The following is a 17958-nucleotide window of genomic DNA, read 5'->3' as shown; positions in this document are numbered from 1 at the left end:
GCAATGTTTCGGTATCAAAATTTGATCTATATCAGTTGTAAAAGAAATATAAATATCTCATTCTTAGTTAGATATTTGTGAGGAAAACAGTAATATTTTTATTAATTTTAGAATGTAAAGAGACTATCATGCATAAAGTTTTGCACACGGAAGCCTTGATAGTTCATCAAAGTCTCAGTTTGTTGGTCTTTTCGTAAAATTTACTATTATTTCGCAGTTTTCTAATAGTTTCTAAAGTAATAATCTAAGTGACACAATAGATTGTCAGATAGATTGACAGACATTTCATCCTAAAGATAATTAAGAGCCTAAAATATGCATTATTTTGTTGTTTATTCAAGATATAATATTTTACAACATGGCATTTGCTTTCAAAAAACAGAGTTTGCCATAAAGCTTCATCATTCATCACACGTCGCCAATGCTTCTTTATCCGTAATAATTCTATAGTACAAATTATAATATTATTATTAGAACTGCAGTTTATTCGTATTTTAGTCTTTTTAATCAATTTAAAGCTTTTAAAATAAAAATTTTCGTAGTAAGCTTTGCACTGGATGGTATCAATATTTTGCATCGTATCTACTTTTTAACATTGCTTTCGTTTGTATTCATTTTTAATCCTAATTAATTTCATTTTCATTGAATTATATTAAGAGATTAAAATGAATTCTACTTAATTTTCATTATTTTATAATAAAAATTTCTTATTTAGAAAACTTTTGGATATTGTTTAATTTTTTATAAAAATGAAAATTTATTACTTTTCTATGAAAACATTAATAAAAATGAAATTTATTTTTAAAATTCAGAGTAAATAATTTTTAAATGCACAAGTTTAATTTTTATTTTAGTGAAATAATTAGTTTAAAAAAAGACGCCAAATAGAGTTTCAATCCTTATTTATCGGCTTTTCCATTTATTTCCGTATTTGACGGCATATAAGACGCACCCTTATTTAGAAGGCCACACACATGTAGATGTAGAAAAAGTTATGTGTGTCTAGACCTTTATCCGGGCTAAAAATAGCATTCAGTATTGAAAGTTAACCTGTGTTTTTCACATATAAGACGCAGGTAACGTTTATGAGACCAAATTTAGGAAAAAAGGCGCGTCTTATATGCCGTCAAATGCGGTAGTTAAGACATTCTATTAGGCTATAAAGTATTTCTCCCGCCTTTCTAGCGTGCCTTCGTGGTGTAGTGGTTCTGCGCACTGGGCCAGTATTTCAGAGGTCCGTGGTTCGATTCCCGCAGAAATTCACTGCTCATTTTTCATCTTTCCTGCTTCCAAAATACTTAATATCTCTGCAGTGGCGCCCGAACTAAAAGGGTGTTGTATGATGATTCTCCTCACCCAGGATTTGGCGATTGAGTCCCCTAAAAACCTCAAGCGCTCTTTAAAAGGGGAAGTATATAAGGTATTTCTCCCGCCTTTCTAGCGTGCCTTCATGGTGTAGTGGTTCTGCACACTGGGCCGGTATTCCAGAAGTCCGTGGTTCGATTTCCGGCAAGATAATTGCTCATTTTTCATCTTTCCTGCTTCCAAAATACGTAATGTTTCTACAGGGTATTTCTCCAATTCTATCTCAAGAAATGTTAGGGAACAAGGAAGGCTGCAATACGCCTTCATTACTACTATCATGTAATGAATACCTGCATCATAAAAATTCTGGCTAAACTTAGTGCTGGACACTACTCTTGCAAAAAAGCTTGTATTATGTGATGCACATAAGATAACTTAACATGCACGGACAGAATAAATTTTTTTAGAAAACTAATTTTAAAAATTAAACAAACCGTACAAAATCAGCCGAGCCTTAAATCCAATAAGTAAGGCAAAAGATATATTGCTGCATATTTTTTTACTTAATAACGTACTGCTATTAGGCTTATATTAGCAGGAATCTTGAAAAATCAATGCTCTTTTCACGGCAGTCAAGTGAAAAACTTCCTATTGCTAGCTGGATATAATAATTACTACACAACATCTATAATGAAAATGGTGTTTGAATTACGGTTTCGACTCTCGGATGCAAGAAATGGACATTGATATCTTCTAAGAAATGTTATTTTAGTTTTAAACTAACCAGTTTTGTTCAGTTACTTGGCTTTTCTCGCTTCCCTCATTTCCATTTCCTGCCAGAATGTTATTTCAGTTTCGCCTGATATGCAAAGTAGGATAGAAAGATAGCATTTAAGCTAGTGTCTGAGTTACTTCAGACAGAGCGTGTTCTGCCGTTCGGCCACGTTGCTTGTCTGATTTAAGCTGGCGTAAATATTGCCGGTTTGTAATTGACGGTTTGTGTACGTCGGTGGTAGGGCTAAGAGCCAACTCGTGTTAATTATCTCTGTGAAGATTCGGCTGATTCTTAACCCTATTTTAACTTTATATTTCTATTTTAAGTCTCAGCCAAAAGTATTGGCTAAGTTTGTAAGCACCAGGAGTGCCGTTTGTAAGTTACTTCTTGAGCTTAATAAAAAAAGATTTTACGCTTAGCATTTCTTGTCATTGGTACAGTTTGACCTTAGCGAATTGTCACTTCAGTGGTCAAAGTAAAAATCTAGTCATCAAAGTAAAATTAATTTGGCTATAATCTTAAAATCTTAACTTGTGATATTGACAGGAACCGGCAACAGGCGTTAAAGCTTGATTCTGTCCGAACTAAAGTAATCATAAACATCAAGAATCACTACGAAGAACGAAGCAACACTATACAATACAATTAAAAATATATATTAGCAGTAAGTTTGCACTCTAATCGCCAAGTATTACACACTGTAGAAAGAAATCATTCAAATTATGAAATTCGATTAACTCATGAAGAAATATGACTATGTTTCAAGAAATTTTTCAGTGTCTATGGAACTAAAATATCGTAAAACCTTCAAGCAGCATTAATCCAAATTTTATAAATAAATTCCTTCCATATTTAATTTTATCCTTTTCTTAATGTTCAATAATTAATCTTTAATATAATCCTCTGTGACGTTGCATTCATATGACATCAAATATTTATGCATTTTCCAGAATTAACCAAGTTAAAATATGCATTAGTATATACTTTTCACAAAACTAAACGTAACGTTCCTGTCAGTGACATTACGGATAATTCGAAAGCTGAAAGCATCACTAAAGAAAACAATCTAAAACTATTTTCTCGAGACTTCACGATCTGAAATGAAAGGTCAACTAACCATAAAGAATTGAAAATGAAGAACTCTTTTCCTGGTTCCTCTGGTTGCAACAGGTGCTGGAAAATAAGTATGCGCGATGGGTTCATGCAAATGAGAGTAATATGTCAAATAGAACGAAATAAACAACTAAAAATAGAGTACTTAGAAGAAGGAGCGGTCGCGTAATTATGATGGATGCCCTGTGTGTGAACATAAGCAAATTTTGCTCGATGGTCATTCAATATCTTTGCTCGAGTGGAAGAAAACATTTTGGTATCATAAGGAAAATTACACCTGATAATGTTCTTTGCACCAGAACTAATCTACACGTGTTTCGAGAGGGCATAAGATTAAAAAAAATGTAATTGTCAGTTTCAGAGTGAGAAAGTTTGTTGGCATTTCTTGAAGCACATAAGCCTATGATTACTTAGGAATCGGCAGGTGAGAGCTAATAAATTGGAATAAATTTTCACCGACCATGTTTCGAAAAAGTATACTTTCGGAAGAAAGAAAACTAATATATTCCGATACAGACATACATAACCAGCAGATTCCATGAAGTCGATGTACCCATCGTCAGCTGCAATTCTAATATCGAGAGACACAGGCAGCGGCAAAGAAACACGTTACAGGAAGTTTGGTATGTAAAAACATGTAGGGTATATAAAAGAAATGTAAGAGTACAACATATATTACAAACAAAAAAATTCGAAATTACTTATTCAAAACAGAGCTAGTTTCATTAGCGAAAAGGACTCGAATTTGGCATTTGATACTAATTATATTGTTTTTCTTTCTGTATACTCCTACTATATTTAATTTATTATTAATAATGATATCCATTCCAAATACCTATTTTTATCAAATCAAACGCAAAAATTTACTGCATGTGCAGGAACAAAGCTCGAATTTTCTAAACCTATTTCCATACTTTGAATTATTCCATTCGCAGAAATAATAAAACTATTGTTTATAAATGGTCAACCAACAAGAGCTTATTTTAAAAGTCAGATATTAAATGAAAGAAAATAGATTTAATCAAATTTTATACTAAAGCTAAAAAATACGTTTATGATTTTAACCTATAACAATTATGTATATAATATACTTGTGCTTATTAAGGGACATGATATAAACATTTTAACATTTTAAAAATGTTTAACGACATAGCTTCTCAATTTTCTATGACTAATTTAGGTATTTGTTTCAGAACTGACTTTCTCCATAGTTATACGATACATATTATTAAAAACGGCTTGAACAAAATTTATGATGAAAATTATAACTGATATCAGTTACTATTAATCATATTTCCCTTCAAATATAAGGCCTTTCAAAATGTTTAAATCATTATTTAAAACAAAAGAATCTTCATATCAGCTTTCTTCAATAATTTATCGCAGCTAGTGCTTTCTGAGAGGCAACTTTCGGTTACTGTTATAAAAGTAAAATTTCAATATAAAATCTACATCTTATTCTTACCTTGATGAGCCGGGAATGTGGAAGTCAGTGGTTTGACCAGAGTGCCCTGCTTTACAAAAGGCAATATTGGTGGCTTCAGATGCAAGAAAGATGGCGTATAGATAGACTGGTTGACAGATGAGAACCCGTCGTCCATATAAATGCCGCTTCGACCCATAGATGCCAGTTGTCGTCCCTTAGGCAGGAACATCACCAAGAAAACGACGCTGGCCGTCACTACAACTCCAAAGGCAAGGCAGGGATCATGATGGCGAGTTGCTGATACACTTGATGTCACAATCCATGCTACCCACAATGGAATGGTCAAACCGATAGCTACGCCGATATACAATGCTTCACCGTGATTTTCTGGCACAGTTCGTGCTCGGATAGCCAATAAGGCTACACCAACCATTAATAGCATGTTATAGGCCAAAGAGGCCACAGTATCTGATGCTGGAGTAGCGCAGGTTACATAACAAGAAGTGAGGTCCACAATAACTACAGTAGCTGGACGATATACCAACCACTGGACAGCTATAACCAGTTGCACAGCAACTGCAAAGAACAAGAGCAGGCCTTGATATGCAGTACTTAAATATACGCCGACATGAAGGCTTAAGAGGAAGACACACTTCACCAAAAGAGTAGCAAACACAAGAACATAAGCGATGCCTACTCCTGCTCTGGTAATAGCACAGGTGAACCAGTTAGGCGTAGGAATAAAAGCAAATCCCAGCAATGAACTGAGAAAAAGTCCAAGTAGAAGAATTTGTCCTAAGAAGAGATGCCGCCGGCTTCCGCAGGACTTGTAAAGAACATATACTTCGAAAAGTAATATAGCTGTCACATTGACCGTACACAAGACCACAAGTGGAATGACCCAGGATTCTTTTCGCGGATGGATGGAGTCGGTGACGGAAGAACAGTTGATGAAGGAAGTTCCGGGAATAAGAAGAGTAGAATTTGGTGTCCATCGTAGTGACGGTAAGCCTTTTGGTATATAAGTCCTGTTAGCCATAGAAAGGACTGTTATCCGGCGGTGTTGCAGATAGCAGGATTTGCTACCGACACCGCCTTTATGTTGTTATTCTTGTACAGACACTTCTGTGATTTCACGGTATTTGCTGAAAAAGATTAAAAACGTTTTAGTCAGCCTACTGAACAAACAAGCACATATCAATGATTAATGTCATATATAGCATTTGGTGTGAAGTATAAAAAATAGTAATTAAAGGAAATACATTTTTTTTTTTTTTTTTTTTTTTTTAAGTTAAAGGGTATAAAAATTTTAGCGTGCCTCTTCTGCATGTAATATCATAAAAATGCCTTGAAGTAAAAGTTATAATTTATCACGATAGAATTTATGTTTACAGTAATTCATTAATAAAAAATCATATAAATGCTAATTTAAATTCCAAACATCGGTTTGTCACGAGAAGTTCAATGCTTCTAGGTATCCATGCTTGTACTACCGAAATATGTGACTTCACTTTTCAACAGAAATGAAAATTAAGAAAAATATTAATAATTAGATTCTTCTTTTTGAATTTATGATATTCCACTAATGAAATTGTTTTTATCATATTTTGATTAAAGGGTACTTAAAGCAAGAAACAATAATTGATTTTAAAATTTCATTACAAAAAGTACCAAATAATTATAAAATTAGAATATAAAAATATGCTCAGGTGTAAGCATGTTATTTTATGTTCTATATAATTATATTATTTATGTTATATATTATTTCATTATATAACATTACATTCATTATTATATTATTTATGTAATATATCAAATATTGAATTAATGAACTAAAATTCATTGAAATCGAAATAAATTTCCGAATATTTGCGCAATAGCTGCAAAGTCAATAATAATAATTTATTTACTAAAGATAAAGAAAGATAATAATAATTTATTTACTTTGATAAATAAATAATTTATTTACTAAAGATAAAGAAAGATAATAATAATTTATTTACTTTAATAAATAAATTATTATTATTTTATTGACTATATTTACTATTAATTATTTACTGTAGTAAATAAATTATTATTTGTGTAATACAATATATATATAATTTAAAGTTAAGTTGCAAGAACAAACGAAAAAAGATCAATTTTGGTCAAAATTTTGCGCATTGTGCTGCAAAATTAAGGAAATTAGGAGATAAATTTTAGTACGCACTCCAAAAAGTTACCAAAAACTGTGGCTCCGTGAAAACTTCAACATAAGCATATTTAGTTGCTTTGAAATGTGTGAAGGAGGAGAAAAATACAATACTTGAATATTTACAAGTAAAATTAATAAAAAGTAAGCTATGCTAAACGAATTAAGTAATTTTTAACACAGTAAAAAACAAATTATTTGAACGAGGTAAAATAAAAATAATAAGCTATATGCTAAACGAACAAAGTAGATTTTAAAACACAGTAAGATACTAATCAATTGATCAAGGTAAAATATAAAAATATTAAAATTAAGGAGCGGTAAATGGTTAATTAGCCAAATTGGAGGTTCATTTTGGCTTGTCAAGGGAAATTTTTTAAAATGAATTTCGAATCAAGCTAACTCCATTACGCGTTTCTCCGAAACAGACAATTGAAACTTTACGCGACAAATTTTTTAATGAATTAAATATAAACTATGTCAAAAACCTTAGTCTCGATTCTCTGTTCCAGTTTCGCGACGCGTCCGCATATATTGAAACTTTAAGGTGTAAATATATATATATATATATATATATACATTATTATATTATTTATATTATATATTATATTATATATTTAAGTTATATAACGTATTATTTCAAATTCGTATCACACCGATGAGATATTAAACGTACTGTATTTAAAATAACGAAATTTTTCCATTGGTTTGATTATTTCGCTTACAGTAAAGCTTTCAAGAGCTATTTGCCTGAGGGAAGGGACGCCTTCGTGAAGGACTTCCTAAGAGAAACTTGTTAATATGGTGCTTTATACATGGACAGAACCACTAAAACCAACTACGCAGCCAACCCGTTCGCCTGGGATCGGACTACCAACGTTCAGCGACATTACTGCTCTACCGCTGGTGAGTGAGCCTCAAACTAAATAACTAAATACGACTTTACAAGTCCAGACTTAGACTTTAGTCTCCTTCTTTATTGTGATTATAAATCCAATGATATCAGTTTTCTTTCTTTGTGCAGAGAATTAGGTACAAGTAAATGATACAAAAGCAGAAAACATTCAAGACAAATGGTTTCGTGCATGACTGTAATATGTCAACATTAACTGTGTAAGAAATTCTTGTCTTAATATCAGTCTTTTTAAGCAGAAGAATGTTTGATGTCAAGAGAAAATGCGTCTACTGTGCACGCAATCCCACATGTCACAACTTCTGTTGTCGATGCATATTACAAGGATAATGAAACACCGAACAGTAGTGTGATTTGTTCTTTTTGCTCATCAAATTTGAGCGCATTTGGTTAAAAAAAAAAAAGACAAAGAAGAAGAAGAAAAGAAATGAAAACTGCCAGTTGTTAATTATATATTTTTACTATTCGCACGTTGCTAAAGAGCCAAGCTGTACGTCAAATATTCCGGCATTAACATTGCGTGCAAGGTCGAGAGGCTAGAATTCATCCTTCACTTTATATTACGCTTTACAACCCATGATACAATAGCAGTTTGTCAGCTACAACCATTTCTTTTTAAAGTGTTGGATTTTTTGTATCTAGTTTTGGTGGGAATGATCTGTGGTGCTCAAATCATTTAATGGGGCAGTTACCGTTTTTCATGTACTCAAAGAAAGATCCGTTACGTAATGCATTGGAAATAACAGCTTTATAAACCATGAAAAATTTATATTTTTCGAGTAACATGTAATTTACGCTGAAATTTCTAGCATACTCCTCTTCACTTAACCAGAAATGCTCTCAAATTTGATTTATCTAATGTCATAATTAGTTTTGATTTTCCGGCGTTAATTAGTTTTTATTGAGATAATTACTTTTGATTCTATTTGATAATTCTAATGCCATAATTAATTTTAATTTTGATTATGGAGGTAGCATAATTGTCTTGTACTCCAATAATGCTCATTTGTCTCTTGATCCAAATTTCAGTTGTCTTTTTTCCTAAATAATTCTTAATTTTCCAATTCTAGTCACTAATTTTTTCAATATCGAAGAAATTCCTTTGGGCTAAACCTAATGAGCTATTTTCTGTATATTTTCACTCATTTTCGGCCATCAAACTGAGCGAGAATATAAACCATACATTTATTTTTATTTATTTATTTATTTATTTTTGTTGATCGCGACCTGAGCGATTTGCAGAGTTTGTTCGAATTCCTTTTGCAAGTAATAAATGCACAGAAAGCATTCGATTACATCTCGGAAAATGATTCCAAAACATTGTTCACCAATTACTAAATTCCTTAATCTGTGATTTTCGAAAATATTACTCTTTCTAGAAAACACAGTTGATGGAATTTCAATACATTTTACAATAAAAAGCTTAGCCTCAACTGTAGAATTCTCTATGACCCCTTCAGTCATATGTATATATATAGAGAGAGAGGAAAAAAAAAACTTTTTTCCATACGCACTTTGGAGCTTCTTTTCCTTTTATTTCTATTATATGAGTTTTATAGTTTTCTAAAAGGAAGATGATTAAAATAAAATACAGAAAAAAACGTATATTTAAACTAAGTTGTTAGTAAGTAATTATCATAAAAGTAAATTTTAAATCTTACTCGAAATATAAGGTTCTAATCTAATATTTTATACTTATTCGTTTCGAATTTTGTAATCCTAGTAATAGTCTTGTAGAGTCATTAGCTTTTTTTTTATTTTGGTGACGTGAAAATGTGCAGTACCCTCGCTGGGACTCGAACCCTGAATCTCTCGACGCGTCCAGTATGCTTCCAATTACACCAGGAAGACATGCAGAAAGGAGGGAGAAAAGACCTTATACACTCCCCCTTTTCTTAAAAGGCGACTGGGGATTAGGAGATCCAGGCGCCAAATCCTGGTGGTGAAGAGTCATCATCTACCATGTTTTAGTTCGGGCGCCACTGTAGAGCCATTATTTTATTTTGAAGCAGGAGTTGAGCAATGCCCTTGCCGGGACGCCAACCTGGACCAATCAAATACGCACTGAGTGTGCTATCGTTACACAACGAAGGCATGCATCGGGGGAAAAGACCTCATAGTGCTTCTGTCACACCGTGAACGTATGCTGGAAGGAAGTAGAAAATATCCTATAAGCTCACCAAGCAATTTGAAATTCTTAAAATAACTCATAAACGTGTTTGAGATCCATGTTTCTAGAAAATTAAATTAACAACAACAGTGAAATTTTAACAGATTAATTATAACTGCCATTAACATTAATGTAAATCTCTGCATGATAATCCAAATTTTTTACTGTGGCTCTTACAATTGCTTTTCTGGGTACAAATGCTGACATACTAACTTAAATTACACGTATTCCGTTAAATATATATTATTAAATTAATGTCTACCAAAATAAAAGAACACAGACAGATCCGGGTTTATAGAAACTGAGGCAACGGTCTAGAGAAATTGAGGCAATGGTGTATAGAAACTGAGGCAAACCGAGGTGTTATCACTTAAATTAAAGTTCAAATAAATGTTGAAAAACGTCCTCCCATGTAGAATACATATAAATATTCTAATCTGTTTACGTGCTCTATAGGTCATTGAATTTTCAAAACGCACTGCCTATTTTAAATTTAATATCAAATGGAATTTGTTTTCTAAGAAAGTTCAAAAATCTGTTCATAAGCGAGGTTCAAAATTCGGTAGCTGAGCTGTTTCCTACATCATAATAAGTATTTTGTAATTTATTTTCCATATTATTACTGTCTGTTAGGCTATGCACAACATTATTTTTTTTAACTTACGACCGTCTCTTTTCGCTGAATCAGGCTTTGACCTTCTTAATACCTGCCACTGACCCTAAGAAAATACCAAACTACTGCAAAGCATAACCCGTAAAAATAAAATATATTTAAAATGGAATGAGCGTATGCACAAGTAAATAAACAGCAGTGCAAAGGGCATTGTTATGTGGAGTAAATAAGCTAAAGAAACGATGATTTGAATATAGGGTTTGAGGCGTCGGGCTGTTAAATTCCGCCTCGTCTCAATTTTCGTAATATATGTGTGTTTGTATTCAGCTGATTGAGGGTTAGGTCTCCCGACCATATTCATCCGCTCTCTTTATTTATTCATTTAGTTCTCATATATTTTTCCTATTTTAATACAAGATAGATTTGCATTTTTCTTTTCTTTTCTTACCTTGCTGTTGGCGGTTTTATTTAAGTTATACGGTCTGGTATTAACGCTTGTATTTTTGGCCAAATTGCAGCTTTCGTTGTCAGTTTCGGAAGAAATTTCTGACCCAGTGATTTATAGCAGTTTAATGTATTTGTAATGTTTGTATTCTAACTCGGAGGTCAGAAACACAGGTTGTTTTACAGGGCGCTTTCATTATAAAGACAAAAGCTGAATGTAAGATATTTATTTCTGATAATAAGATATCCTCAGGATCATTCACGACAAGATAAATGACGATAAAACTTCTCTTATTTATTAAGCTTCTATTAGAATCTGCAAATGACTATCTTAACTCTTCCAAATTACCTATTTCCTTTCAATTAAAATGAATCACATTACTTTTCATTCAACTTAAGAAATATTAATAAACAGACATTGTTTTCACTTTATAATATTTAAAAATTATTAGCTATGTACTTTTAAAACGAAATTAATAACTATGTACTTTAAAAAAAAATTAAAAAAATAAAAAAAATCTGAAAGTTTTCCGATTTTATATTACACCTAAAGGGGCGGGTTTTTTTTTTTTTTTTTTTTTTTTTTTCATTTACACATACATACACGTTTCGACAGCATTTGGGCTAAAATTAATATTTAAAAACAGCATACCTTTAGAATTTCCGATGAATAGTCTCGTGGGCTGAAGATAAAAATATTTTATTCCGTATAATAAGTTGCCAATGCTCGCTTTGAAATCTTTAAGTTTCTGAATCAAACATTCGCTAAAGTTTCAAAAATATGTAACAGATAATAAAATTAATTTAAAGTTCAAGATTCTGCCTCCAGGTGCCCATATTCAAGTGGAGGACAACATTATTTAAAATTGGATGGGTCTAGTTGCTTTTCACAATGCGAGAAAAGTATATACATTGATGCAGATTCTTCATCATTTAATTTCTTTAAATATAATACAGGGCGATAATATTTGGGGGGCAGAAATTTGTAAAGTTCTACAGCCGTTTATAGTGATTCCATGCAAAATGGCGGTTCGGGGTTAATAGCCCTTCTGGGATAACGCCTCTTTGAACTAAAAATTATAAATAGCAAAGAAAATAAACAATTTAAATAAATTACATTATTAGTATCAGCATGAATGCACTATACTGAAAAACTAAAAGGTGGAATTTTATATCAATCGAAAATACATTTTTGACATTTTAAATGTTTTCTGCTCATTTTACTTGCAGGAAAAAAAACTCTGAAAGCTTTCAGATTTTATATTACACCCTAGGGAGCGTTTTGTGTGTTAACTTTGTTTTACATATCATGTTCTTTGCACTTAAACCATAAAATTCAATTCCTCAGCAATATCATAAAATACTTTAAAAAGAGCATATCTTTAGAATTTACGCAGTCTCGCGCGCTGGAGATTTCTTTTTTCAGTGTTGCCACTGCTCGGTTTTAAATCGTTGAGTTTGTTAATGAAAAATTCGTTAAAGTTTTACAAAATATGAAATAGCTAATAAAATCAATTCCAAATTCGGGCTTCCAGGTGGCAATCTTCGAGTGGAGGTCTACGTTATTCAAAATTTGATGTCTCTAAGTACCACTGTTTTATCACAGTGCGAGAAACATGCATACATTCATCCAGGTTTCTTATTATTTAATTTCTTTAAATGGAATGCAGGGCTCTAATATTTGGTGGTAACAGTTTGAAAAGTGAAACTCCGTTTTATAGTTGGCGATGCAAAATGCCAAAACGAAATTAGTATCCCTTCTGTTCACTTTGGGGTAGTAAAAAATAATTTTAAATAACTTTTTAAAAAAATATGCTTCACTATATTTCTTGTGTTATTAAAATCAATGGGAAAAATTTTAAATACTTAAATACAGCAGCAGCAAATTTAATTTTATTTTGCCTAGAAAAAAAAAAACGAAATCAGCGATCTGAACTAGACTGCTATATTCTGTAATCTCAATAATTGACATTTTACTGTATTTTAAACTTAGTCATATGAGAATCAGAACTATAATTTGTATTTTCTTTACTTTTTCAATACTTTGATGCAGTTCTTCTCAGCTATTATCAGTATGATTTAATTAGTTCTTCCGTTCTATACTAATTAGATTTAGGACAGGTCTTAATTAAACTTATTTGCATTGCCATACGGATGCAGTACACAGTCCTTAGACTCTACAATACTACCTTAGTTTTCAGGTCATAACTTATATAAAACAATTTCTAATGTTTAAAATTTTAAAAAAGTAGCAGGTTTTTTTCCATTTTTTAGTCACGTAAAGTCTTGTAGATTTATAAATAAAAATATAATTGAAACCTAACTTAGCTTTGCTTCACCTGTGTATGAACAATTCTATGTTTGTAAAACAGAGATTATTCTTTAAAATTAAGCAACTGTATTAGCAACAGTTTAAAGCTACCGAACGCTCAATTAAATCCATTCTAATAACAATTCAGTATCTGATACTAATTCATATTTATTATTATTTCTTGAAATTTATTGCTATTATTTATAGTCATTGTTACTGTTTCTGAAAATAGTTTAAATAATTCGAATTTAACATGTGTATTCAGAGTCAGTGAATTCGAATTCACTAACTATGAATACAACCCGAAAGGTTTTGCAACTGAATGCAAAAACTGCGATAAATAAATAAGCATATTTTTAACAGGACACTGAAAATCTTAACTCATCATAACACTTTCAACATTGCTCACATATAAGTAGTCTTGCTGAAAATGCAAATGATCAAACGTTGCTGCCGTACAAATACAACTGTTTGAAGTACAAGCACATAGCTTCGCGTATCATGTGTCATCATTAATTTCTAGAATATGATGTTATTCAAATGTATTGAAATGCACTTTAACTGACAAAGTTCAAACATTTTACGGATTCAATGCATTTTATTCGATTAGATAGTATACTTTGTAATGCTCCTCAGGTACTTTGTCTAGATATAACGTCGAGGAACCTAGTGAGTTTATCAGGTTCAGTCCTCCTCCTTACTTGCTTGGGGAACATTAGATGACCTGACTCGGAACAGGGAGTTTACTAAAGCTATGTTCAATAAATGTGGGAAGTAGACAAGATACACAGGAAGGGTATACGAAACCCTTTATTTTTCTCTCTTTACAATGATTTCCGGACTTCGGAATACAGAGACCAACCACTTGTGGTCTGAACGTAAAAATATAAAAATATTAACTAAATTCTAACTAAACTAACTTTGGATTAATAAACAAGTGGCTACTTGAAGATTGGCCGTATATTAACAGAAAGGCCGTATGTAGTACAGAGAACTGTTAACACTACGATACGTTTAAAATTATCAAGAGGATTAAACCTCTGGCCTTGAAGGCAACCAGCAACCGAGTAAAACTGCTAAGGCAAGCGGCCTGCTTCGACTAACTCCTTCCTCTCTCTTGCTTGGCAAAAAGCCACAACTTAAGTACTTGGCGTTCGCAAGACAAATTTGGATAAATGAGTTAAAGCTTTTAATTCTGGCCGGAAGTAGAAAATAAGAAGTGATAGTAAAGATTTAAAACAAAATAAACGTTAGTAAAACTTAAGATCCTTACAAATTAAGTAGCGAATTATCGCTGAGGTCCAGTAGTTACTATAGAGAAGTGATAAAGGTTACAAAACCTTTTTATTCACTGAAATAAATAATAAAAGATGGTCCCCTTCTCGGGCTTACACGAAAGCCTCCACTTGGGCTTTTAAATCAGGATAAGAAAATAAGAAACTAATCTAATACTAAACTAAATAGACTTAGCCGAAACTAGACACAAATACCTAACGTAGATGGTCCTTCCATTAACCTAGTCGGCGATTTTTAACTGGCACGTACAATACGGCCGAGTACAGTCGATTCAAGAATGAAACAGCCAGAAGGCAGACATGCACCACTAAGGATTCCTAAGCATTTTTTGTCGAAATAAGTTGAACTTCTTTTAAATATTTCTTCTAACTCATTTGCATTCAACGTGATTCTAAAAACGCATTCTGGTAGGAAGTTGTAATAGGGAAACAAGAACTGAAAGGAAAGGATTTCAAAATTAAAAACAACTGTTATAAAATTAAAATGCACCTTGCATCTTAAGAAATGTTTTAATTATCTACAACGATTAAAACAATGCAGATGAATTTAAAAGAATATAAATAGAGAAATATTGACAGTTTTCGTTAAATATAACGAATGAAAGACTCTGGTACTCATTTGTACATCTCTATTAATCCAAAACATTGGGTACTCACGACTGCTAATAAAATATTCATTAAATTAAATGACTTTGTAGATGAAACAAAGGATTATTAGGAAGACTATTAGTATCTAAAGATGAATATAAAATGTACCGTATTTTGAACAATCTGAAGGCCAAAATGCCAACCAAAATCCTAATACAAAATCTAAGCTGTATTTACATGTTTATGAGCGTAAAACTGGGAAATATGAATTTAAGAAATGAGAATTTCCATACAGCATCAAATTATTCCTGAAAGATGCAATGTCTTTACAGAAAATCTTTTAATAAAAGCTCACAGAAACAAATTTCTGAATCTCAACCATGAATAGTCCACCAGCGGCCGAGCGGTAAAGTCGCTAAACACTGGTAGTTCGGTTCGAGGTTCGAATTTCGCGAACGAGCTAACTACATGGGCGCTTTCGTGGTTCTCTCCATGTGTAACGTGTATATCAGCCAGCTTCCCTTAGAAAGTCCTCCACGAAGGCATCTCTCTTCATTGACAGATAGCCCTCGAGATTTTCCCGTAACTACATAAGCCAAACCAAATCAAACTCAACCATAAATGAGTAAATTAATCGCAAAAATATTTTATATGCAGTATCATTTTTTCCTGTATATAAAAGTATTAAAATATTTTAATATTAAAATAGTAAAATAATAATAATTTTAATATTAAAATTAATATTAAAATATATAAATTGAATATAATTGAAATATTTTTATATACAGGAAATAAAAGCTCACCGGAAAAGAATGTTTGACCTAGTAAAAACTAAGTTGAGCAGTTCAACACAAACTCCTTTAATATATTCTTAGAAGTCTATGTAAAAGCAAATATATATATAAAAGCTATATAGAGCATCTTACGATTTCTCATTGAAAAATAAAGATGCTGAGTTTTTAATCCTTTTATAACTTACATTTTAGTAAATTCAGTTCTTGGGAATGATATACAAATAAAAATTCTTCCAAGCAGTTTGAGTGAAAATACAACCACGTAATATTAAATTAGAAAAGAAATAATTTCCTTCCTAAATTGCTGCTGAGAAAATAAATGTAGCTCATGTTAGTAATTATAATAATATTTACTCAAAAGCCTTCTTTTCATGTACCTTAGATACACGGAAACTCATTCTATAAAATTATTTTTTCTTCTGAAATAAGGATTTTTCTATTTTAAATAAAGAAACCTGTTTATCCATTAATGCCTGTAGCAAGTCCTGAATTTTGAGGAAAGGGGGGTAAAATACAGTCTCCCTGATTCAAGCATTTTTTTCTAAGAAGCAAATTTCCTGCACCTCTAGCAAAGGTTCAAGGACAGGAAGGAGCGTCAGTTTTCGAAACGGATTTAGTTTGTTTAGTTTGCAACTCAGTTTGACAGGACTTCCTAGAATAGCGAAAATTACTTGGTTAGGAAAATTACACGGGATACAAAATTTGAACTTTCAAATTTTTTTAGCTTACGATATAAGATGAAAGATTATTCACTACTTTTTTTTAGGCTGGCGGTCTTCAACTGGGCTTCCTCGAAGCACTCCATGAGAATTTCTTGGCTTTCCAGAAAATGAAAATAGTAATGAGTAACTGGTATTTGAGAGCAGACAAGAACACCAGTACCTTACCATGAGAGTAAGCAGATACTGCCCTTCGAATGAAACTTTCTCCAATTGCATAATGTATTTAACCTTAATGTTGATGCAGAATTTTGCTAACAAATTAGTTGCATATGTATGGACATAATACAAGGTGGCCCAGGAAGAGAAGCTCGTCTTTATTACTCTGGCCACACTCTTTGGAGTAGACTGTAGTCACTTACTCTCTGTCTTCTGACTGTGTTCCCTAGTGACGCCAGAGACTTGGCGTCACTAGGGAAAGCAGTATCTAGCTTTAATTTGCCTCCCTGTCCATGCCTTCTATGCACATTGAATCATGATAAAGATAATGCTCATTTTTTCATATTATCACCAGAGGCAAGCTACCTTTTCGTTGGCCACCCAGCATATGTAGCGACACAATGCTTGCGAAGAGTAACCCTTTTTATTATTTACCTGGGGTGTGGAATGATCTCTAAAGGAAAGCTATGCTAATTTTGTACATAGAAGGCAGCGAACAAAAATAAACTGGTGTGCAAAACTTAAGCAACAATGTAAAAATTTAGCAGATAGCCATAAAATTGCAGAAAAGGAGGTCTGGAGATCAGCACAATGAGCACGTAAGTCAGTAGCAACGTCATGCGTATGCAAATATCAGGAACGAAACGTCTGAGGCGACGTGAACGTACACAAAACGCGTGATGTCGGCGCGCAGCTAAACAGTAGAAGAAAAGGAAGGACGGAGGCGCAATTCAACATATTCGCTGCAAGTGCCAGTGAGTCAGTTCGTGAAATATGGCTAGAAGAAATCACCTGGACGACTTCACACGTGGAAGAATGATCGGAAAGCTGGAGGAGGCGCGTAATGTCACCAGTGTAGCTGCAGAGTTCGGAATCAACAAAAGTGTCGTTGGAAAGCGTTCCAAACCACAGGTACAGCTGTTAGAAAGGTTGGTGGTGGCCGTCCGAGGACGACAATTGCAGAGGATGACCGATATATCGTCCTGCAGGCGAAAAGAGGCCAACAGCAGTCAGCAAGCGCCATTGCTCAGCAGCTCTGTACAGCAACGGGGCGACAAGTGTCGCGGTTTACTGTGGCCAGACGCCTTCACAAAGGGGGCGTATTCGCCTTCCGTCCTGACCGCTGCCTCCCGTTGAAAGTT

General features: G+C 32.8%; 1 protein-coding gene across 1 annotated transcript in view; it reads right to left on the bottom strand.

Moving 5' to 3' along the window:
- Window positions 1–17958, bottom strand: part of LOC118181790 (metabotropic glutamate receptor 2-like) — a 170846-nt gene that overhangs the window by 92270 nt on the left and 60618 nt on the right. Inside the window, exon 2 of the mRNA XM_085816064.1 lies at window positions 4659–5764. Coding sequence (XP_085672190.1) covers window positions 4659–5658 — 1000 coding nt within the window. The 5' untranslated portion in view covers window positions 5659–5764. The remainder of the gene's footprint in view (window positions 1–4658; window positions 5765–17958) is intronic.

This window comes from Stegodyphus dumicola, chromosome 4 (assembly GCF_044657685.1).
Source record: "Stegodyphus dumicola isolate Sdum_Otavi_A_Nest chromosome 4, ASM4465768v1".
NCBI lineage: Eukaryota > Metazoa > Arthropoda > Arachnida > Araneae > Eresidae > Stegodyphus > Stegodyphus dumicola.
This window is presented reverse-complemented; position numbering and strand designations above follow the sequence as displayed.